This window comes from Pholcus phalangioides, unplaced genomic scaffold (genome assembly GCF_987345545.1).
Source record: "Pholcus phalangioides strain wild (caught in Gottingen) unplaced genomic scaffold, Ppha-v1.0 ptg000011l_1, whole genome shotgun sequence".
In the NCBI taxonomy this organism is placed as follows: Eukaryota; Metazoa; Arthropoda; class Arachnida; order Araneae; family Pholcidae; genus Pholcus; species Pholcus phalangioides.
In genome coordinates, this window is record NW_028301604.1 from 15,923,159 (window position 1) to 15,949,713 (window position 26,555).

The window sequence follows — 26,555 nt, forward strand, 5'->3', positions numbered from 1 at the left end:
GAGACCCAAGGCCAGGAGTTTTCAATCTGTTACCCGCGAGCACCATGGTGCTCCCTGCAACACCAAGAGTGCTCAAAGCTCGTGTCTGATTTCATGCTCGCGAGCACTTGATCAACGTCTCAATTAAACACCCTATAAAAATTGCATTCAAGGATTACAATTATGCTGATTTCAGGCATACGTTTGCCATACTTACCGAAAGGGTGCTCTTATTTTAATGATGGGCATAGGCAGTGCTCGAAAAGGTTGAAGACCCCCCTGACCCAGCCCATGCCTACATAGGCCCATGGATTAAGTTGGCCCTGGTTTTATGGACAGCTCTGCTGGATACTGAAAATAATCACATTTTTTCCAACCATATTTCACTTGAAAGTTTTTTTTCACAGCTCTTTGGCCTTTCACCACATTTTTTGGGGCTCTCCTCTCATCTGATTTTTACCCGTGATCCCCTAATAACCCAGGATCACAAGGGGGTCATATGACACCAGGTTAAGAACTACTGCCTTTTGGATCATTAGTGCGATTTTTTCTGTAGCTGTCGATCTGAATCTAGAAATCTTTTGGATGAATCAAAAATCTCAAGATGTGTTATTTTTGTTAATTGTATTAAATGACGAAAGCCATTTTTATAATGATATAACCAGTTACATTTTCTGAATCGAAGAGTGTACAGGATATTGATAGGAAACACCTTTGAGCCGGAAAAACGATAAGAAAAGTGTGTTTCAGTTGAACCAAAAAAAAGTTCGATTTGTTTCACGGAAGTAAACGATACTCCATATCTCAGTGTCAGACTTTGTTCTTGTCAGTTTATTTCAAACTATCTCACCATTTGTAATACAATAAATGGAAGGCGAAAAGAATAAAATGATTGATCGAGATCAATGAAGCGGGGATCCTGATAAGCCTTGGAAAACCACGGGTATGTGTCATATGACGGAAGGTTACGCCCACAGCCAAAATATGATAAGATCCGGCGAAATCGATCTATAATAAATTAGATAAATTATACTGCGATTATAAAAATTTGTACTTCTTAAGGTATCTGACTACCTTTCTGAGCAGTTTTCTATAAAATGGTACTGGAGCTAATTCTAATAACATTTTTCGATAAAAGTATCTCAAAACGGGGAAAACAATAATAAATTTTGGTACTGCCTATGTCATTTTCTATGAAAAACAGTCATTTTTATGTCAAATTTTAAGCAAAATTCATGTAAAGCCGGGATTATACTATAAAAGTTTTGTAAACGTGCTTTTATAAAACACAACCAATAAACTTATCGGTTGCATTTGCTCGAATGTAATCGATCAGCTAATTAGTTGTATTTTTCAAGTTTTATAAAAGCACTTTTACAAAACTTTTACAGTGTAATCCCGGCCTTATATTCGGAACACGAATGCGAAAGAAAAAAACCTATGTGAATGAAATGTTTAGTTATTTTCATAGTACATTTAACTAGTGATGATGCAGGTTATGAACACCAAAATTTAAAGGTATGGCAAAATTTATGGTATGCTTGCTCATAAGTTATACTCAAATCTGTTAATGTAAAGGAAAGTACCAGAAATCTGTTGTTAATCTAAGTACCAAAAAGCAGTTGTTCCCTGTAGAAAATTCGTCCCCCTCTCTAATTTGCAAACACATAGCTGCTATCTTGCGAGAGTACCAGAAAACTTTTCAGAACCATTCAGTTAACTACTTGCAGTGACGAAGTAGCTTTGCTCTCTTCATTTACGCTTTAATTTTTCAAAAATGTTTTTGTTATTACTTGTTACAGTGCGAAGTCGTCAGTTATATTTACGCCTTACGGTACGTTTTTCATCAGTTAGTGATTGATAATCACAGATCACTACTTAATTATTGTGTTGCAATCGTCATAGTCGTGTAGCTGTAGTCGTTTAGTCAGGAAAAATCACAATTTTTGCTATAACTGAATTCTTAAACCCTCTTCCCTCCAGGGGACGGATTTAGAACATTCATAATGTACTTTTCTTGTAATATTTCTTTTTCCTGACTACTTAGACTCATTTCGATTGATGTATGATACAAGAGACATCAAGAAAGTTCCAGTCATCTAGTCTTAACATCTTTCAGAGCCGAGTCCTCGTTCTTGGTGACAAGAAGTCCCCGTATAAAAGATCTCTAAAATCCTCTGTGGAAAAGAAAAAATGGCGGAAGAGCGTAAAAGGAGAGAGAAACTATTCTAATCAATGGCCAAGAAAAGCCTCATCACATCGCAGATAAATATTAGCCTGGAATTTATCTCACACACACACACACACACATCACAACCAATCACCTTCTAAAAATGAAACAAAGAAATATGAGTATAGATATATATTAAAACTGGTAAAGTGTTCGAAATGCTTCAAGTGGTGCCACAAGATGTGTTCTCATCGTCAACAAAACTCAAAAACTTTGTGATTTCTGTTTTGATGACTTGATAATTTACATGTAACTTATTTACTCATAAACTTATAATAGACTTAACTTATGTATAAAAATATATAAACATGTTTTCATTCTTAACAGAGATCTTAACACTGTTTTAATCAAGTTTCCAATAAAAATAAATGTGTAGATAATAACTGGATGGGGGACGGAGTTGGAACACCTTTGATGAAAATCCAAAAAAATATATTTATTTTTATTTTTATATTTATTTTTATTTTTATATTTATTTTTATTTTATTTATTTTTATTTTATTTATTTTTATTTTATTTATTTTTTATTTATTTATTTTTTGGTTAGAAAAACATTGTTTGGTACAATCACCCTTGCAGCACTATTAGGTAAGGAGTTGAGTTACTTAAATCAGTTTTTAAATTATTTTTAATTCTAAACAAATTTTCAGAATTAACGATTTTGCTTCGGGGAAGACGGTATTTGGTGGCCACTTTTCCTTACATGTGAATATTTTGAGATTTCATTCCGCATATCGTCTATAAAACACTGTAATTAGACTAATACTGTATATGCGATAGACCTTAGGTTTTGGTTCACAACCTCAACAATATGTAGCAAAATTTTAAATTAAAATTTCCTAATGATACGATGAATATATATTTTTAGAAATCATGTTTAAAACTCTAAAATGTCAAAAAAATAGCATTTTTCGTGAAACGCATTCAAAGTTTTTATTCCCAGATTACTTGTATGTAAAAAACGCAACACTAAAATCGACGTAACTTCGATTTTAAGTCATATTAACAAAACAAGGCCTGTTTTGGAATCACAGGAAAAATGGGGCTTTCATAAAAAATCTATATTTATTTCCAAAATGACGTTTTTTCAACGTAGTCGGATACCTTAAAGGATTGTATGTTATTCTCATAAGTTGCACTCAAATCTGTTGATGTACGTGTGCATTTTTTGAAACTTCATTTAACATATCATGCATAAAACACTAATTACACAAACACATGTGATAGACCCCAGATTTTCGTTCATAACCTCAAAAATATATGGCAGAATATTATATTAAAATTTTGTAATGGTTCTTCCAATAAATTTTTAGAAACCATATTTTAATATCTCATTTTACATGAGTTTATCATGTAAAATGTCCAAATAGCATTCTTCGTAAAATGCGTTTAAAGTTTTTATTCTCCGATTGCTCGTACGTAAAAACGCAACACTAAAGTGGGCGTAACTTCGGTTCTAAGCGTTATATAAATAGAACAATGCCTGTTTATAAGAATTACAAAAAATGAAAATAAAAAAAATCGATATTTTCTTCTAAAATGACGTTTTAAACGTAGTCGGATACCTTAAAAAAATTATAGCATAGATTCTTGATAAAAATCAAAATTATGATGCACACTATAAGCCATGAAAAAGATGTTAGTTCTATTTTCTTTTTTTACATCTCTTGTAAAACTAATGAACACCGTAATTTCCCATAATAATGCCTAGGATTTTATAGCTTTAAAAGTTAATTTCTAGCTGTTGTGGCCGATTCAAAGCCGCGGCCAGCACAATAACTTTTTTTTCTACTTTATGATTTTAAGAAATTCTCCTGTGAAAATTATTTTTCATATAAATCCTCTCAATCCAGTTAAAGCATTTTTACTCATTAGTAATGTCTAATGTTGAGTAACACTGAAAATTTCTTAAAGAAAACTTTAAGCGCGGTAAGTTAATTGCACAACATTTAATTTTATTTCAATTAGTGTACGTTTTTAGTTGTTGAATAAAAATTACGAGTGGCTTATACAAAGCTGCGGCTTTTAAAAAGCCGTGGCGTTTCTAAGTCGTGATATCGGATCACAAACATACATAAATTAAATCAAAATCAAATATTACACTGAAAAATATCTGACACATTAAACGCTGTGAACCGCAAAATTTCATTTTAATCAAGTAATTTAATATAGACAATTTAAATCAAGAGAAGTAGAACATAAATTTCTCCATATCAAAATAAAAAAAACGAATTTTTAACCATAATTACGAAAATAACAATAGATATCGACATATTTTACAACATTTTTTGGTCTTGTAACATTAAAATGGAAAAAAATTGGGCTACAAATGAATGTCGATTACGCTGTTACCATTTCAAGACGAAAAACATTCATCATGTTAAAGACCTTCTTATTAAAAGTATTGTCCAATATTTATCATCAGAGCCCGGATTATATACAAATGCATAGTATGCGCATATTCATCTGCATATTCTAGCCTTTTTAGGATTAATGCATATAAATGCATAAAATCAAAGCATTTTCAGAATAAGTTCATATTTTTGAAGGTTTATTTAAGCTCAATCACTTCTTGTTTGTAAATTTTTTCAAATAAATACTGCTCATAATAGTTTCCTAACATCGGTTTGTTTTCCGCAGGTGAGATTCAGTGATATGATAGAGATGTTTGCAATACTGTATTTTCCAAATATTAACCGTTTTATTGTAACGCTATTTCTAAAGATATGTCAAAAGTGTTAAATTTTTTTATAGGAAATGGTGCTATTCTTTTATTACTGGTATTTCGTTACTGAGCAGCTACAACGAACTGGAAATTTAAAATGCCTAAATAAAAAATATGTTGAAGTTATTTGCATGCTCAATTTATCCAACTCTGTGAAAAAATGTTGTTGATTTTTTTTTCCAATTTATATTGCGTAATTTTCATTGATTTCAAAATTTCGGAATAGAAGTTACTCCACGACGACTTAGTGACACCATCCTCCTCCTGCTCAGGGGTTCCGATAAGGCAAAACAATGAGTGGTTACTCGGAATGGCCATTAAGGGACTTAATAAAGCACGCGGTGAAGGATACGTGCACTGCTTTGTATGTTTATGAATTATTGAGAGCACTCTTCATAGAAATTCTTGAGGACTCAAGTGACCTGAATCTTTAGGGTTCCTCTACCTATGCCCCCCCCCCCCCCACTCTGCTCCCATCTCAGCTTGAGCAGTCAAGAAACTTTTACGTTTGAAGCTAATACTCAATTTACTAGCAGAAAGAACATGAGGTATTGTCATCACAATTTTGTCATTTTTGTTTTTAAGTAGTTACAAGAAACAAACATTTTGTTGCTTATCATGCAATTGTATAATGAGCTAAAATAATATGGGAAACGATAAAATACTGGATCTAAGGTCACTTTTTCTCCCACACGGTCGACCCTTTGACACATCGACGTGGGTTTGGGGCCGCAAAATATATTGTCCAAAATAAAATAAGATGCACCTCCTTGGCTTTACCCTCAAGGGCATTCTGGCTCCTTTACGCCCAATTTTGCACCAAGTATTTGTAAGACAAAAAATAGATTATTTCAATGCATTTTACCAACTTTTAGAAATTAACCCTTTTTTTTAAACACCCTATATGTTTGCTTACGTCTGAAATATAACGAAACGTAAACGATTCTGTAGGGTTGACTGGGGCTGGTTGGCGTAAGGACTACGTTGGCAATCAGCTTCTTGTTTCCGTCAGGAACCTCTGATTGATGCTAGAGTCGACTCACGTGACCTTCACTACCAGCCCAACCCTAGACAATTGTTTTTAATGCGATCCCAGCTGTGATGGTGAAACTGTACCAGAAGTTTTGTTTTTCGATTCGGAAAGTAAATTTTTCGCATTTCAATTTTTCTTTTCTGTGGTAAACACATAGGGAGATATTGTTATTCCCGTTATCACAGCTGAAATGTGTAACCAAGCGTTTGATTTTCGTGTATAAGGTTTTACAATTTGAGATGCCTGGTCAACTGCCGCCACATTTATTTGAAAATCCTGTTTGGGGTTGGTCGGCTAACTCATAGGAGGGCAGGTTGGTCATGTGCCAATCAACCCCAACTGATGAAGGCTTTGCTCCAGATGAAATAATAACAGCGAGAGTCGGCTTTTTTTTTTGGAGAGGTGAGAGAGAAATGCTATGATTAACAGTAGGTAGTTGTAATTGTTACATTGCTGAAAGTTGCTTAGTTACCTCATTCAACACTATTTTTTCATAACCTACCTACTAATGACTATGTCCAGCTAAGATTTTTTTTTTGTTTAAGTTTTAAATACCTACGTTTGTGATATTACATTAGCAGGTGTAAGTTGTAAAAACATTTTAAAACAGAACAAACGATTTAGTTTAAAGAGAAAATACCAAGACTATTTTAAAGACCAAATTTACAACACTGAGACTGCTTTAATGGCCGGTTTGATGACTAATTCGTTCTACTATGTTTGAAAATATTTTTCTAAGTAAAACATTAAAAAATATGTCGTTTGGCATTGGTTTATTACCTCTCTCTCGTGACGGAAGTAGTGTGCCAACCTACCCCACTAGTAGGGATGGTTGGCCAAACTTGACTTTTAAGCATTCTCAACTTCTGAGTGTTAGGTATTCAGGAATCAAAAGAATACTGTAATGTAGCCGAGTAGATATATATAATTTCCATAGACACAATCAAAATTGTCATAACTAAGCCTTAAATAACTTGTCTTCAAAAATAATAAACTGCAAACTGTTGCCAACCAGCCCCGGTCTCCCTCACCCTATTTTTGGAAGAGAAAATGAATAATTTTATTTCTCCTAAAAAAACGTAAAGCATATTTAAAATTTGGTTACTTAAGCAACGAAATTTTCAACACCGGTCAAAATGACCACTCGATAGTTATAGGTATAAAGTAGTTTTTAAAAATTGACGGAATGACTTAAAACTTTTGTTTTTGATCCAAAAGATTCCTTTCGACGAATTTGGAAAAGAAACGGAGGGAAATTCTCAAAAATAGAGTTGCAAATGGTCATTTGAGTCGCACCACGGTCATTTTCTGCACACGACGGCTAATTAGACCGGGACCTACAATTTATTGTGATTCCGAACGGCAGGCTCATTTTTTATACTCATCGAGAGGTTAGTGCGCTAACCCTTCGATGGGAACTCCCTGAGGTAGCAATTTTTTCCGCGGGAATGTCACCGTTTTTTGTTGTACCTCTGTGTCAGGAAAGTTTTCTGACAAGGACGAACCGGGTATCGAACTCGCGACACCTCTAAACATCCTTTGGTACTTTAGGCGAGTATCTTATCGACCTGGGCTACCGCGCCCGAATTGCAAATGGCGATCAAAGTTTGAAAATCGGTCGGAATGGCCGCGTGGTGGTTCTAGTGTTAAACAATTATTCGACGAACCGACTCGTTTTAGTATATCGGATCTGACCCCGTGGTTAATCATCAATCGCTTTCCGGCTCAATCATGTACGGTACGGAAAAAACAACTTAACGCCCCCATGGTGTATGCGTTGCCGTCAGTACAAAAATTAACCAACTAGAAATTTTTATAAGAACAACTAAAATCGTGAGTTAAGTAGACAAAGAATTTTAGATATCACAGTTTTGAAACTTGCTTTCTTTTACAACCATATGGGTATTTTTTCCAACTAGACGACCCATAAAACGATTTACGGAAAATTCAGCCAACACATTTCACCGCTGGGAAAATTCACCGACAAACAATTTACCAACAACAGTTTATCACCAGTGAGTAAGTAATTGAGAAAGTGAGTGAATGATTGAGCATGTGAGTGAATGTGTGAACGAGTAACGGCCGTATTTTTTCACCGACAGAGTTTAACTGCTATCGAAGGTTAAAGGATTTAAAATCCCGAATTTAACAAATCGTTTCGATCTCTAATCCTTTAACCTGTGATTGCAGTTAAAATCTGTCGGGGAATACGGCCGCGAGTTACTGAGTGATTGAGTGAGTGACCGTATGAGTGATTCACTCACACATTCGATCATTTTCTCACCTGCTCATTCACTCACTCATTTGCTCATCTGCTCTCGCTCACACACTCTGGCTCATTACTCTCTTACTAGCTCACTCACTCTGGCTCATTACTCTCTTACTAGCTCACTCACTCTGGCTCATTACTCTCTTACTAGCTCACTCACTCTGGCTCATTACTCTCTTACTAGCTCACTCACTCTGGCTCATTACTCTCTTACTAGCTCACTCACTCTGGCTCATTACTCTCTTACTAGCTCACTCACCTGCTCATGCACTCACTCGCTATGCCACTTTGTCGATTAATTTTCCAAACGGTGAATTGCAAGGTGAATTTTTCTTTCGGTGAATTGTTGGCGATGAATTTTCCGCACAGGTAAAAGAAGGTTAAATTTAGTTGGAAAATAACTAAGCTCGCAACTCTCTGATGGTTATACTAAAAACATCTAAATACTTATATTTGATATAATTTTTTGATGATAACAAAAAGAAAACAGGGCAGAGAAAATAAAAATGCTGTAAAATATTTGTATATAAAACTAATTATTTATGATGCCCAAAGTCTCGAAAAACATGGAGAAAGATGATTGAGATTTTAATGGCACACAGACCTGTATGGTCATACGGATAATTTCGAATGAAATTTCATCTCTCCAATAATTAATACAATTAGTTAAATTATTAGCTAAGCAATTCAAATGTTTAAAAACGCAATAAATCAGCATCAGGTTTAGAAACACCCATCAATCGAAAGATTAATTGAAAACTTTCACACAGACCTATAAAAATCACCAGTTTTTTTTATATATATAAAACGAGTAGATTTCCCCTTACTCTTCATCATAATAACCGATACTTCGGAATGAAAAAAATAATAAAAATCTCTTATCTATTCTCGGGTTTTTTTTCCCATTTACACTATAATAAAAAAAATTCGAGGAAGTAAAGGTGACACGTACGTGAGTCTGACAACGTTTTCTTGACATTGTGTAAGTGTGTCTTCGGACGGATAAAGGTTAAAAAATTCCAGATAAAAGTTATCGTATGAAAGCTATTGACTGAAATAGAAGGCGGAACGAATTGGAAGGACACTTTCATGTACAAAAAAAAAAAAAAACGATAAAAAAAGTAATACGGCCTCGACATGTCAAATTTAGCGTTTTTTTCAAACGTATCATATACGCATGCTGCCCGATATTAAAAAAAACCAGATACAATTTCAAGATCAATGTACGAAATATAATTTTTTCTATACGGTACTGATTTTTAAAAGGTGTCACGACCCCTAAAGTCGGCTTTTAAAAAATGACTTTAACCACTTCCTTGACTTGCCCGTGTCTGACACGGGCATAAGCTTCTTCCCGAAATTGACTTGCCCGTGCCTAGCCAACATCATCTATAGCAGAAGGCCGGAACGCGAAGCTCGTGACGCCACTGAAGTAGGCCATTTCACCTGTGTAGCCATTGGATATAGCAGGCCGACGCATGCGATATCTTTACCTCTTTTTGCAGTATATCCAATAACTATACGTGAAATGGCCTACTTCAGTGACGTCACGAACTTTGCGTGGAGGCCTTCTGCTATAGATGGCCTAGCATGGGCATCGTAATCTTTGCCCCTAGAGGGCGCTGACGGAAAGTGAACATTGCTGGCTTCATGCAACAGCAATGTAATGATATTAATTAATTTTTTTATTTTTAACAACGTGATCTTCACGTATTCCCAATAATACATAATCTTGTAATCTAATTACATAAGCACATAATCTAGTTCAGTGTTACATAATTTATCTAAAAACTAGATTATTTATATTCCATACCAAAAAAATCAAATAAGAGCTTTTGAAAAAAAAATTAATTAAAAAAAAAGTTAATAAGTGAATAGTGAATAAGTGATTTTATATAAAATTTTTGAGTTAAAAAACTCAAGTACGATTTTTTGTACTTGTCTGCTATTCCTAGTCATATACTACATATGAATAGAATGAAAAATAAAAAAACCTGACATTTTTTGTGCAGAAAAAAATTTAAAACCCCCATCACAGGAGAGTGGTTAAAAAACATTTCATCTAATTGCATAATACAGGGTGTTTCAAAAAGAATCACCCGATTTGAAATGCGTATGTTACGAAAAATATTGGACACACACATAGACACTTAAGATTAATTTTATATTACATTTCTAATCAAAGGGTTTTTTTTTTACAAATCAAATTAAAGGTGCTCAATATGCACGGCATATGTCTATACCGTAGTCAAATTCGTCCCAAACTTTTGCAAATATATTTGCATCCACTGCGAGTGGATTTCTGTGGATTGCACATGCGAAACTGTCGGATGCGCTCCACATTTTCGTCTGACATGCGGAGACGGCCAGGGAATTTCCCTTTACACAGACAACCAGTATCTCGGAATTGTTTAAACCATCGCCTAATGCTCTGAGCGGTAGGAAGTTCAACACCAGGGTATTGCACGATGAACAGTTGTTACGGACTCGCACACTTCTTCGACAGAACACAAAACGATTTCTGTTGTGCAGTCGCCATCATGACAAACACTGAAGTGGCGGCCGAAGGAAGAGCGTTACCTATCGGCAATTGCGTGAAACTCGATATTTCCCGATTAAAAAAATTTAATCGGCTAATCGAATTTTAATAAAATATTTTTCGTAACTATATAATGTAAATTGATGCTACAAAAATATATATTGTTCATTTCATTCACCTATTCGCTAGCTGTAAACAAATATAGGAATAGATTAAGAAAGTAAAAAAAGCTGCCTGTTTGGAGTAATTCAATAAGCTGATCATATTTGTCAAACCCCGGAATTTCTCCACTTGGATATTGTCGTGTTTTGTTTGTTTTTGTTTAGAAAATCGGTTATTTTAGGGAAGTCACTGATTTCGAAACTATTTTCGATCATGCTGTTGCTTGTTTTTCTAGAAACTTCCTCAGATGGTACTTGGGAAAGAGAAGTTGATGCATCTCCGAATATACGAAAACTGCTGTTTACAGTGGAGACAATAAATTTTGCCTTATTTTCTGAAATTATCATCAAACTCCTTTTAAAACTAAAATCATCAGTTTTTGTTAAATCGACTTATAGTTTTGCCGAAAAATTTGATCAAAATATTGATTAAAATATTTTCAAATATGTGGTCACTTATCCAAAATGTTATTTTAACCCCTTATATCCCGGAGATCATGGCCCCCCCACAAGGGCGGGGCAGACAGGGCTCTAGCCAATTCTCATCATTTTTTGCTTTTTCACGCTATAAATTAACTATAGAAGGGCTCGTGAAAAGTTTGACCGGAGGACCCGCAGAAGATCCCAGCCTAGAGACCCTTCTTCAGGATGTAGGGACCATGCTGACGGTACTTTAAAAAGTACCAGGTTAGATAATTTGTTTTGAACTAACTAATTGTTTCAAAAACATTGCTTTTGTTTGTCCTTGTATTTAATTAGAACTAAAATGACCTACAAAATAATTTACATGATAACTATTTATTATTATCATTACATTTATACTTCTATTTTAATTTATTATAAAATTTTCTTCTTATTCTACTTTTCATAATGTCGTATATAAAGGGTTAAAGAACATAATTAGTAAAATATCTAATTGGTTTTGTCAAACAAATCAAGTTGATTTACAAACTTTTAATAAAAATTTTAATCGAATTTTAATCGGATTGATCGAGTCGACTAACTCAACTAAAATTTTTACTTGGATTAACAATATTGATTAACCAGTCCCGATGAATCGACTAATCAGACCAGCCCTAATAAAAAGTAATTAGATTGATCAGGGAGAGAGATCTTTCAGCCTGCTTTTGTGGATGTCCATAAATGTTTTTTTTTTAAAGATTATAATGTGGGAGGATATTTGGGACCATGAACTAAAAGATAGAACAATTCTCTTCGTATATCTCTTTGCTGTGAAAACGATGTTATATTTTGTATTTGCTTTTATGTTTCGATGATGCATAAATTTCAAAATCCATAATAAAACTTTCAAAATGTGAAGTGATTGATTATGAAAATCACGATTCGATTCCATAAAACTGAAAATGGGATATGAAATGACTGTTTCAATAATGGAATATACGTCAACCGTTTCATACATATAGGTTACGAGATTCCGAACTGAAAAGATTTTGGCCCATTCTCAATGTATTATATCAAATTTCCCATGATTTTATATTTATCATGTATTATCATTGCGTGTTTGTCAGCAGATTTAGAAAAAATTTTCATTGCTATCTCGTTGGAAAACCGGCAAAATCGTTGTTACTTTTTTTATACGATGCAAACAACGACGAAATTTTTACTTTGCTTAAGCGATAATGATTTAAGTGATTTTTAGCAATTAGCGTAGAATTAGTTAACTATAGATGCACAAGTTTCACGTAATATATTCTAATTGAATGCTTATCAACATCATAAATACTATCGCAACGATGCGTGCTTACTTTTATTAGTATATATCACTCTATTCAAACTAAACCACAAAAAGAAACATCATAGAATTTAATTCCACTAACTCAAATATAACGCCGTATATAAGAAATAGGTTGAAAGTACATAATGTCGTTTATCAGTACCCTATGTATTAATACATATTGGCATTTTCTAAGGATAATTATAACTGCAATTTCGATGACATGTGCAGTATATATACATATACTGTACCTCGAATATCGATTTTCTGGTTTGTGTCTGGAAAGTTTATGGTCATCATAAATGTCATATACTATGATCTTTTAGTCATGGAATGTAGCAGATACAAATTCATTACCAATTTCATTTTCGTGTTCACTGTAATCTGTGTGTATGTATGGTTGATTATAAGTTCCTCCTATATCAAGTCATTTTATGGTATTTTACAACGAAAAATGTAGAAAATTATTCACATGAATGGATGAACGTAAAATTCAATGGAGCCATGATCCGGTGGCATTTTAAACAGTCTGATTCCGTTCGAACACTTTATTATTTGACTTCTCTAAAATTTTGCAGGATGTTCATTTTGAAGTGAAACATGTCTCAGACTTTGCCTCATCAATGAAATTTATTTATACTAATTAAACTTCAAATTTTTTAAATAAATTTTTTTCTCCTATATATTTCCTAGATACGACGTTACTTCGCTTATTCTTGCATTAGCATAACGTTTTCCCAATAACTTACCCAGATACATTTGATCAACGAGTGATGAATCAATTAGTGCAATAGCTCAAATTTTATCAGCTAGGTATTGTCCAAATAGAGCCCATTCTACTGGTCCATTTTACCAGTCACTGATGCTTGACCGTTTACGCAACAGTATAATACTGCAGAAAATATATATACTCTGTATTTTAACCCTCTATGCTTCACCCCCCCCCCCCCATTAAAAAAGTGTTGAAAAAAAATCGGTTTTTTTTACAAAAACGGGTGTAAATTGGTGCTGTTAACATATTTTTAATTGAAACAAAAAACATCCATACAGCAATTTAATTTATTAGCGTGGATTTTTTAGTTAGCAAAAAAATGGTTGGGTAATATATAGTTTGCGCGCATTTTATTGTCATCAATAAACAGATAATATTTCATTTAACAAAGTTCAATAGCTGTTATCTTGAATTTCATTTTAATTTTCTCAATTTAATGCGATTTCATAAATCTCTGAATCCGTAAAATTTCAGCAGCTCTCAAAAAATAACACCGACAAGGAATCAACTCTTTCTAGATGAAAAAGTATTGCACTCTTATGCCTATATGACCGTTATTATGCCTATTGCCGCTGTGGTGGTCGAGTGGTTATAGTGCCGGACTCGTGATGCGAGAATCCGGGTTCGAACCCCACAGTGGTGGTCGGCTGAAGTTGGTTTTCTGTGGTTCCCAACTTCAAGGCGCAAATGTGAGCCGATCTCCCCGTTAAAAAGTCTCGCCACAGAGAGCAACAGTCCTACAACGGTAAATCATTCAATCATAACACTTCACTCATAGTTAGTAAAACTGGGGGCAGATAACAGCTCTACACATAACAAGCATTACACAGAAACAAACTTTACGTCAGGTTGCACTACACGTACACGCACATTCCCGCATGTACCGATTCGTTGGGGGGTTTCGCGGGGGGGGGGTGCATGTGTGGTGTAGCAGTAGTAGGTAGGGGCTCGGGGATCCATGATGTTCTTAAGTCAGCCACCTCGTTGGGCAATTTGCCTGTTGTGGCGTTGTATTTGTATTTCGGATAGAAATGACAATAAAAGATGTATTTTTTAAAATACCAAAAAAATTGAGAGAAGAAATTGGTATAAAATGGGTTTGTTGACCATGTATTTACCGTGTATACTCAAATATACACGAAACCAGATGGTTAATTCATCACACTTCGGTGAACCTGATTCAATTAATTAAATTTTTCAAATCGAAACAGATTTTATTTTCTTGTATGCTTATGTGACCATTAACTTTTATTCAGACCTCATCTTGATTTAAAATTACATGCATGCATTTTTTTACATATTAGAAAAGAGCATGTGAACTGTCTTTTATTTCAATTGTCTAAAGCTTTTTCCTCGTTTTTCACAAATCAAAAAATACTCAAGATCTATTTTTCCTGAGTTTTAATGTTTTATTAATCTTTAAAATGTATCGATTTGAAAACATTGAAAAGAATTTCATTGAAATCCTTAATGAAAGAAAGTGAAAACCTTTTTCGTAGAAAACTAACAAAACTTTATTAATTTCAAAAATATCTTATTAATTTCAAAAATATCTTATTAATTTTAAAAATATCGTATTAATATTTATTGATTAGATATATTTGATATAAAATGTAGAAATTATTATCTTTCCGAATGTTTTCAATGCACTTCACATTAAATGGATCACAGAATGCTCGTTAATACATCGTTTTTATGGTCACCACGGCGGGCAAGTGCCTGGGTTGCCTGGATAGCCTGGATAACTTGGATATGATGGCGGCTGCGGGTAATATCCGGGATATTGTGGAAACCCTGGCTGATTGGGAGGAGGCATATATGGCCTTGAAATCAGGACTTCGTAATCTCTATACATATGCTCTTTTCCAGCGTATGCAATGTAAAGACAGGAATGGCTTCTTTGTACTTTTCCTGGTACCATGCATCCTTGATGTGTATGACGACCAACGTACAGGGGCTCTCCGTCTTCTGTTGCTCCACCTTGCATTGCTGAAGGAGGTATATTATCACCATAACATGTTTGCCAAGTTGGCGGAGTTCCTCTGACTGAACACAAGACCTAAAAAATCAAAGTATACGCACACATTTCAGTAAATGCATTTATTTTTAAAATAAATAATTTCATGTGATCACAAACCAAGAGAATCCGTGGAATCCCAATAGAGAACAACTGGAATTATGAATCATTGGATCGTGGCCATAAACAAGAGGGGGAACTAGAGGGTCTGCTCTCCCCGCTCCCGAAATTTTAGAAAATGGCTGATTTTTTTTATGGGATAACATGGTCAAATCTGTTGTTCAGCCACTTTGGTCCCTCCGAAAGAAATTTCTGGCTACGGACCTGCATTGGATGACGTTATATTGTAAATGTTTCACGTCAACAGCCACAAAAAATCTTTTGAGCTATTTTTCTATTTCTTACAGAAAAACTTAAGTTTTCTTTTTTTCCGAGTAAAGATATTTTTTTAAATCTAATTTTCCATCTTTCGGTAAACTGTGGTCACAACACAGTTATCTTACATCAATTCCAAAGTAACAAGATACACATGTATCGATAACACGAATATTTCTGAGATAATAATCAAGGTTTTTCTGTGATCATTCCACCTGTTTTATCACCTTCGAAATGTGAGTAATATTGCGAATTTTCCTCGTGTTATCATTTCGCTATCATACGCTTCGCGTTTCATTGTTCTTCCATGAAACGCCCTTTTTTTTAACCAATGAATTGCTACGGGAATAAATGAACTATTATTTATTAATTCAAAAATTATAATCGAAACTTTTTCAGTTCATCTTTTGAAAAACTGTTAAACGTTCGTACGTTTAAAAAAGTACAAAAATAATTTTTTTAGTTTCACTAGAAACTAACTATAAAAGCCAGTAACAAAGACACTCAAATATCTCGGAGAGGTTGATACCATCCATATCTTTTATTAAAGCTATACCATCTGGCTCTTGAACGTTGGAAAGAAGTGTATTTGCTTTATTTTATCACTCAACAACTGCCTAATAAACCGCCATTCTACAGTTACCGTCTCAGTAAGATAAGCTCAACCATTTATAAAACGTATGCACGATGTTAGTTGAGGTATGAGATTGCTAAATTTAGATTTTATCCTGCCGAGTTCCTTTTTTTTCAGTTTCAAATCGAAAAAAAAAATCTAAATTTAAGGCTAGAGTATAGCAATTAAATTTGTTTTTATCATGTAACAATTGAATTAATGGGAAAGATTTTCTTCTGCATCTACATGAAAATGAATGATTCACCCGTTAAACAGTCCGAACAGAAACACCTGCCAGTGTTAATAACAGGTGTTAAATGCAACTGGAAAAAATGAACTTTTTTTATATTCATATAAAAGAATGCATGTCGATTCGAAGAATTCCAGTCATGAAAATAATTCGTGATACACAATAATCGAATACAATGTAGTACTTGCTCATTCCATGGGTATACCTGTGTGTCATGCAAATTTAATCAATAAAAATTACTATAAAAATTGGAAAGCATCCATTGTTTCCACAATAAATTCAATAAATGCAAACGCATTCGTCTCTGTTTTTTCTTAATTACGAGTTTTTTTTAAATAAATTTTCATCATAGATACAGAATTTGCATTGAAAATTTTATGACGTAATATTTTTATTGGGTGATTCAAATCTCTTAGTATAAATTTTACAAGGTAATATAGGACACATTAAAAAAAAAATTTTTTTTTGGTTTTTTCGTCTGAATTCTATAGTCGAATCTTAATCGCAAAGGCGGTAGCGGGTGCTTTTCCAGAGTCTATAACAGCACTTCAACAAAACAAAGTACTGTACTATATATACCAGTGGTTCTCAACATCTTTGAGGTAAATTAAAATTAAAGCCATAAATAATCGGTAAAAATTAATTGCAGTATCAATTGCACACTATTTTTAAAATTATTAACTATCATCACATTAATTAGCTAATTGAAACTGCTAACTAATTATTGCAGACACCTTAGTCTATAATACAATATTTGTTATCGTATGAACGATTTTCTTACGGTATGATTGATGTTACTGCCGTCCACTGCCCAGTGCCTGACAGTTGAGGAATACTGCCAATACCATTATTTTTCGAGATGGATTCGCTGCAATATCTGCCTTTAACCGTCCGAGGGCATACGTGGTTCCAGCATGATGAGGCAGGCCCGTTTTCACCGAGAAAAATGTGGAATTACTTAAAATCGACTTCTTTTTGTGAAGCCATCTCTCGTGCATTATGTACTCGACTCCCATTGAAACCCACGACGACCCATCAACAAAATTAATGTGTCTTATTATAATGCTTGTACTTCAACGCTTCGTATTCGACAACTAAGTCCATGGCGAAAGACGCTTGTTTATGCGTGTTCTATCACCAATTGAAGTTTGTACAAGAATTTCGAATCATCCTGTATAAACGTATTAGAGTCGGTTGGAGAAAGAGAACGTATCAAAATTCTAGAATTCGGAAATGAAAACCGAAAAAACGGGGGGAATATTTCTTGCGTTCATATTTTATTTCGAAACAAGCGTCGACTTCGTGACATGGAATAATTCGGTGTAGCTACACCATCATCCGTGAAAGAAGTAGAAAATACAGGAAGGACAGTGATGGCGAGAACTGAAACGTTGGGAAAAAAAGATTACTTGAATTCACAGAACGTTGATTCAGAAAATAAAATCGCTGTCACTGGAACTTCTGTGTTTGTAAACAGAATCGTTCATCACAGTGACTCGACTGTAGGAAGCTGAAGTTTCGCTTCAGTAAAATCGCTACTACAAAATTTATAGATTTTTTTTTGTTTCTTTCTGTCGGAAACAGTTTTGTTTTTTATGACTTCCATTTTCTTACGAATTCCTGTTTTATGGATTAAAATAGAATATAAGTTCAATGTTGGATAATTTGCAAAGATAATCATGAACTTGGAATATACTTACTAATTACAGTAAAACTTGGTTAATTCGAATTTCGAATAATTTGAACTTTTACGAACTCGCCTTGAGTTTTCTATATAATCTAATAATGAAAATTCTTTTCCTTTTTTTTGTTAATTTGTTTAATTCGAATTTTTTGGATAATTCCAAGTTTGAGGAGAAAAATCATGATTTTTGTATAAGCAAAGTTAATTTGAAAAATTTCTACAAGATGTCATTTCTCGATCAAGTTGTTAAACAACAAATCTTTAAAGACAAATAAAAAGTTTGAAAATTCTGTTTGCTCTTTCGATTCTCTCTACTCTTTTTTTTGTAATTCAAATCTATTTTAACATTGTTAAGCAGGAGTGCATCGAGAATGTGTATCGCTTAATGCTGATCGTGTTTTTTTTTCAATCTATAGATCAATGTGTACCATTCAAAATCTAAATCTTTTTGTCGTCATTAAGCGTATGGAAAGTATCGCAAAGCTCTGATCGTAATACGTTAATGAAAGTATATTTCCTTGATAGCATTAGAAAATGATAAGCGAAATTTAGGAAACAGTTTCGTAACGGATGATCATGAACTGTTTCCGTAAATGAGGCTTTGAACATAGTCAAGAAATTCTGCAGTGATGCTGATTCCATAACAATGGAATAATGTAGCAGCTAAGATCAATTATAAATTGTTAAAATTTGGGAAACAGTTTTGTAAAACTGATGATACAATTTTATTATTGATAATTATTATCCTATGTGAATTTTGATGATTAAGTTGTAATTCGTAGTCATTTTACTGATCCAGAATATATTAATTGAATTATTCGAACTTTTTTCAGTGACTCTTTTGACTTCGAATCAACCAAGTTCGACTGTAATATAGTAATCGAGTAATTAATCTTCAATGCAACATTCTTTTAAAGTGACTTTTTATCACACCTTCATTGCGATCCTCTGTATTGATAATGACTTCGTTAGTGATATATATATATATATATATATATCACACCCCCGTTTCGTCAAAAAAAAACTTTGTGACTGAAAGTTATGTCCAGAGTGATAGTTTGGCGAAGAAAACTTTGTTCTCTGTTTTTCTGTAGGACTATCTGGGTGTATGTATACAGTTTCAATAAAAACAGAAAAGAAACCTACCTCGTAATTTCCTACGGAGTGTTCCGTGCCACCCCATGGCACGTAACAACATCCATGAGATGGATGAACTTTACCGGGAATAAGGGCACCAGAATAAAAAGCCCTTCCAACGTATATTGGCTGTCCGTTGTCATAGCCACTCAATATAGCATTCGATGGAACTCCTCCACCAGCACCAGATACCCATTGGAAATCTGGATATGAAGGAACACCTAAAAATTAAGAGAGAAAATCAATGCAGTATACTTCAATTTATGCGCAACTGTGAATATTTTCGAGTGTGAACATGTACATGCGCGAACTCTCTTTACTTTCGCCGGCAAATATTCCCTATGATTCTAACGGAATATTTTACTGTTTGAATGTTTGACTAAAAAAACGGTTGCACTATACGAATGGCATAACTGCAGCCATAAACAGAAAAGATGAAATTTTCCCCAGCAATATTTATTACAATCAGTTTTTCTCTCCATACTGCATCAAGAACTACTTATTTTTTCAGTTGATGAATGGATTAGCGAAGGCCTCCATGTTATGTTTGGTTATTAGAATAGTGATTCGTTAGAAAAAGTCAGCTCAGCACGATTCAAACAACCCCCGTATATTTGTTCTTTAGCTTTTTTGTGATTATGATGATTCAACACTCATTCGTGGCTACAGTACATTGCCTGAGACAGCTACATAATTTCTGCTGACGTGTCTTTTTTCGAGTCAGATCTTGCAATGGTAATATCAAACGTGTCCGACTACCAGCAACTCTTATCATCTGTTATGTTATGAATTGTAATGAATTATGCATCACGACTGAGTGGGAATCCGACTTGACTGCTTCGTGTTAGTGTCACCCACCTATCTACAAATATTAGGATCATTCAGTCAAATGAAACATTAGTGTACAGTGTCATCAAATCAAACCAATATTAAACTCATCTTTTTCGCAATTCCTAATATTCCAACTAGAGACAGTGTCCATTTACGGGTTACTCTTGTACAATTTGTTTGTTCATGTTCGAAGCGAATACGTAATTTTATCAAAGTGTCGCACAACATCACTTCCACTCATAGTCATAACCTTATTGTCTGTACACATTGTGGCAATTTGTGAATTCCAGAGATTATTTTTTAATTTCAGAATTGGTAAATTCAATGAAATTTTGATTGTATTACTCAGACATCAGAGTCGAAAGTTAGAAAATTTAATTTTTTTACACTTCGTCAAAAGGTGGCAGCACAGGTCTACGTGGCACCGTCTTAAGAGTATCGAAGCTCCAGGCCGCGTAGTTACAATCCATACTCTTAGTAACACAGGAAGCGTTAGCACGCAGGTGATTGGTTATACGAGCAAGAAAGATGGGTACCAAGACGTCACGAGGGGCGGAGCTTTTGGCGAAATCGAATTTCGCCAAATAACTGGCTAAGCGGTTTTTAGTTGACGCTACAAAAATTAGTTATGAAAATAATAATATAATTAGGGATACGTAAATTTCGTATCTACCAAGTGACCGTTATAAATGCGAAATTTGCCAATTTTGACGAATAAATGCTAAAATTTCATTTTTTCAACTTTTTCACGAAGTCTTGGCAATTTGCACTTTTTGCAGTGGAAAGTCGTCATTTTGTTCAGTGCTTATAAGCGTGCTTAAAAGGGGGAACCACAAGCATCACTTCTTTCCACTCTGACATTGTGTTTAGATGTAAATACAGTCGGGTTCGGTTATAACATAGCACCCAGGTCAGGGGTCGGCAACCTTTTGAGTCGGAAGAGTCAAAAATTACAATTTACAAAATTTCAAAGTTTTTAAAGAGCCACAAAATTTTTAGAGCCACATACGAGAAGCTGGGCATAATGAAATATAATTTATCAAAAAACATTTTATCAAAAAATATGTATAATATGTATTTTAAAAATATAATACTTATTATGTTACCTACCTTTACTTCGGTTTTTTTATTATTATTATATATATATATATATGTACATACATAACTTTGAGAAGATAATTCGCTTCTAACTCTTTTACTTGAAACAACAAACTATACGTCACAGCCAAAGCACTGGTGAAGACGCCAAATTGTCTTGCGTCGAAAGCGAATTAAAACCTACATAGAAACATCCGACGACGGCGTCATCCGAGAGCTTCCGATGGACTGACGACAGTGACGACGCGTGTCACGGGGAAGGGGTGCGGTGAAAAGCGAGTACAAGTGGCTGAGAGATAGAATCGGTGCCTAATCCTCGTTAATCGATTCAGAACGATTTTTAAATGTTTTTTTTTGGATAAAATAAATAATATATGCGTATGGAATTAAAGAGCCGCAGCTTCACATCCAAAGAGCCGCATGTGGCTCGCGAGACGCAGGTTGCCGACCCCTGCCCTAGGTGATTCGAGAAGTGTATGTAACAACCGACGTGTATGTTATAAGCGAGGAGTTGAAATTAGCTTACATAGCAATAGCATATATGCATTATATTGTTATAGTCGTGGGCAAAATAAGCTTATGCAGCAATTGAAATATAATATACATTAGTATGAATAGAGTTTTTGATTGATATTCATTCTTGAAAAGTTTGGGAAATGTGCTAGAAAACGAGATATATAGAATAACTTGCAGACATTTTTGCAAATGTTAATGATTTTTTTGAGTTTTATGCTAACGGTTTTTCCCCTTTGAAGTTGACAGCAGTGTACAATTTAAAAATTCAGGAAAAAAACCCCAGTGATGTTTATGAATTTTAATTTGATCATTTTTGTCGCACCACGGTCATTTTCTGCACACGAGGGCTAATTAGACCGGGACCTATTATTTATTGCCGATTCCGAACTGCAGGCTTGTTTTTTATACTCATCGAGAGGTTGGTGCGCTAACCCCTCGATGGGGGATTCCCTGCGGTAGCAATTCTTTGCTGCGGTCAAGTCGCCGTTTTTGTTGTACCCCTGTGTCAGGAAAGTTTTCTGACAAGAACGAACCGGGTATCGAACTCGCTTAACCTTGAATTTTATATACACGTCATTGCATTAACATAGCTTTTCAAGTGACCGAGTTGATTTGCAACAATTGTTCTTTCATCATCGTCACCAATAAAAAGATCACAAAGTAATAAAAACAAGTGAAAATTCAATAATTCGAAAAGCATAGACGAGGTAGTTTTACACAGAAAGACAGGATTATATTAATTGTCAAAAATTTTATTGCTAAAAGAGTTACATTTTTCCTCGAAAGATGGCGTTAAAGTTAAAAAGTTATTTATTGCCATTTGTTGATCAGAACTATAACTGGCAATGTATTCTGTTACATTTCTGTCAGAAATGTATTCTGGCAATGTGTTAAATTATTGAAAAAAAAATTAGGTCTTTTTGTGAGAAAACAGTCAAAACATCACCCAAATAAATGTACAAAAGTGTCTGTTTTTTGACAATTTTTCTAGGGTTTTTTTGCAGTATGTCATACAGTCGAATCCCGTTATGACGAACACCAAGAGACCGGAGGAATCACTCCGTTAAAACGAAATTTCGTTTTAAAGGAATTCTAGGTTACCTAGCGTTGGTCCTATGTAAACTTATTTGGGGGATTAGGAAAGTGTTCCTTATATATAAAACGGGATTCGACTGTATCCGGATTATTTTCTTGGTTAAGACCATTCTTTTGGTTTATTATATCCACAGTGTATTTTTAAGCAGGGTATGCTATAACAGAGGTAAAAATATATAGAATATGAATGAGCCATTGAGTTCCCACAATGCATCCCAGACCTATGGATACGTTAGATGTCACCTGGACAATGAACTAGCTTTGAACTTTAAAAAAAAAAAACAACCTGCGTTATATATTTACCATCTCAGTACTCTGGTGAAATACGGTAACCCGTATTTATTTGAACTGTAATCGCATTTATTCCCATGTATACTCATGTTAAACTCATATACAGTGGCGGATTACCGCACAGGCGCATGAGGCGCGCGCCTGGGGCCTCGGCAGAGCGGGGGGCCTCCAAATAGTTGTGTGCTTCATCCTACATATGAATTTACATGCGCATCAACAAATCTCTTGAACTAAGTACAGTATCTGCTCTCCCTTTTTTTTTTAACCGCAATTTTTTTTTTTTTTTATATATACTGTACGTATTACAAGTAAGAGTTATGGAAGAAAAACGGGAACTTAAAGAAAAGAACAATTTACAACTTACAATTTATATTCTAGAAACCTTGAATTTACAAGACGCAGCTCTCAAGGGCCAGTTCTTCCCCGACAAAGAAAGAAGAGACATTTCAAAGCGATCATTCAGGGAGGGTCATTTTCAAACAGTATTTCCCTAAGGGCACAAGCAGGAGGAGGGGTGAGAACAGCAGGTCCTAATGTCTGTCCGAAATGAAAATTGGAGTGAAGGCATAAACAGATGTCTCATTATTCCACAGTATTAAATGCTTTTATGGGCGCCGATAATACGACAGCTTTGGTGTAAGCTTTTGTATACAGTATAATGGATGGCAAGATGGCTATCGGCAAGCGGCGACATCGACAGGAAGAGACACTCGTACTAATTAAAATGAATGTAGTAGAACTCTTATTGTGATTTTGTCTCCCACTTGTTTGAATGAAATACTATAAGCTGGTTCAAACAACATATTCATTTGCAATCTATGACTGGAACCATACGACCATATGACAAAAAAAAAGTTGGGTTTGAAATGAATGCTGAATGACATAAATATCATTTAGAATATTAAATTACTAAAACTATGACGGATCTCCATTTTTGCCGTGTGGCTGAAGGCACCAGGACGGACATTTTAGATTACTAAAAATATGATGCAGAATTTTACTGTGATTTTTTTTTTTTTAATGGGAGTGTGATTATTTTTCATCTAGTACCAGAGAATATCATTATATTTCCTTATCTTATTTTTGTGTTTATGGTTTTGGTGATGCAAAAATAAAAAAAAAGTTATGATTTTCATAGTATTGTTCATTTTAGTGAACCATCTCGTTCTTATTAGGGCCAAAAGGGTGCTGTGGTGGATAAACGCAAATTTGTGGGTGGGGGCGGTGGTTGTGACCATGTGTTCAATTTTTCAGGACGATTTTTTTTGGAAGAAATTCTGAATTTTCCCCCTTTTTTAAGCAAATTTATTTTCTTGGTTTGTTATTCAGTCAAAAACGTAGAAAACATTTTTTTCCCATTTAATTTTTCTGCTCTCGGGGGGGGGGGGGGGTGACAGCCCCTACCTTTAATCCGCCCCTGATAGGGGGGCCTCCAGATCAGGTTGCGCCTGGGGCCTCCCAAAATCATGATCCGCCACTGCTCATATATTCTCATTTGTTCCTTTTCGCAAACTTAAAAAGACAACACTTATTTTTATTTTGTGGACATTTGTGAATTGTGGTCAAAGTTTTACATTGCAATTATTATAATTTTGTTATTTTTGGAAATTACACTCAGTTTTTGATAATTATTATGTTAACGGCATTAGTCTTGAGTCTTGCTCACTCAAACAAATTTGAATTTCGCCAAGCCTCACTAGCGTGCTGGTTACCTACTTAATCACTAGTGTGACGTAATGGTTCATCAATAACTTCGACCAATCACGATACGCAAAATTTCTATAATGTTACTAGCAGAGTAGGATTTGTTTATTCGCCTCCTAAGGCCCTAGGGGCCGTTCAAGTATTACGTAAACAAATTTTTAGCCATTTTCGACCCCCTCCCCCTCTTATCAGCAAAATTTCGTCATCAGTTCTGCCCCTCTGAATCCTAACGCATATTGGTGGGATCAGAGACGTACACGGGGGGGGGGGGGAATACAGGGGCTCGTGCCCCCCCCCCGACGATCAAAAATTTATTTTTTTAATTAAAATTTCAGAAAAAATCCCCTGGGGGTTATCTGATGCTGCCTGCCCTCCTCAAACCTAATTTTGTAAAAATGAACTAAGCGGCACATTTACAGATCGCTTAAGTGCCTCGTGGTACAATTCTAGAACATTTAAGCGGCCCGCGGCACATTTTCAGATCACTTAAATGACCCGGGATATAGTTCCAGAACACTTAAGCGATCCGTGACCCATTTAGAGATCCCGTGAGTGACATATGACGTAGTTTTTAGAGCACTTAAGTGGCCCCCCAGTGCGGTTCTACATCACTCAAGCTACCCGCGGCACATTCTCAGATTATTTAAGTGATCCGTGGCATATAATTACGAATCGATCACTTGAGTGATGCGTGGCACAGTTTCAGAGCACTTAAGCAGCCCGGACGCATTTCCAGATCACTTCGATCCGCGAAACATTTGGAGATCACTAAAGTGGCTCTGTAGGGCACTTATCAATAGGGAGGGATGTTACTTCAAGAGTGCCCGCAAACTATCGAAAGGTTTTTCTCGTTTTTGGCACACTGAGTAAGATGCCATTAAAAATATTTCATATTTTTATAAAGGGTGGTTGATGACGTAAGCATTATCCAACACTCCCCCCCCCTTTCCCCCTTGTCATCAAAAGTCAGAAAATCGGAAACCCCCTCCCCTCATCGATGCTGACGTAATACTTGAACGGCCCCCTACCTGAAAAATTTACATGCTTTCTTTTGAAAATTCCAATTAGATCGCATTTCCTTACTTTCCCCCCCCCCCCCTGGGCCGTGCCCGAGTGGACCCATGCGTTAAGCCAGCACTGGGTCTACGCTGAATTTTGTTAAAAGAATGTTGTGTTTTATTTACAGGTTGTCCCACAAAAGACTCCCTGATTTAAAAAATAAATAACTCGGAAACTGCGATCGATAGAAGAATAAAACAAGTGATATGTTTATTTTGAAAGCCGTAAAAATCCGATGCACAAGTTTCAAAATTTCTTAGAAATGCTTCCGTCAAATAACGCTGTACGCTGTAGTCGCAGACGGATCTCTGAAGGACAGAGCTATCAGTCATCAAGATGCACATTTTCAATCGATGGGATTGCAACGACTGCTTGCAAAGGGCAGTTAAAACCTATTTCTCGGACTCTGCACTACGACTACAACGTACAGTCCCCTGTCGGC

General features: G+C 35.0%; 1 protein-coding gene across 1 annotated transcript in view; it reads right to left on the bottom strand.

Annotated features, from left to right (window-relative positions):
- The window catches only part of LOC149080122 (pfs47 receptor-like), a 41,800-nt gene that overhangs the window by 11,493 nt on the left and 3,752 nt on the right, over nucleotides 1-26,555 (bottom strand). The window contains exons 2-3 of the mRNA XM_089238610.1: nucleotides 19,529-19,740; nucleotides 15,145-15,502 (exon numbers count right to left, since the gene is read on the bottom strand). Of these exons, the coding sequence (XP_089094736.1) occupies nucleotides 15,145-15,502; nucleotides 19,529-19,740 (570 nt within the window). The remainder of the gene's footprint in view (nucleotides 1-15,144; nucleotides 15,503-19,528; nucleotides 19,741-26,555) is intronic.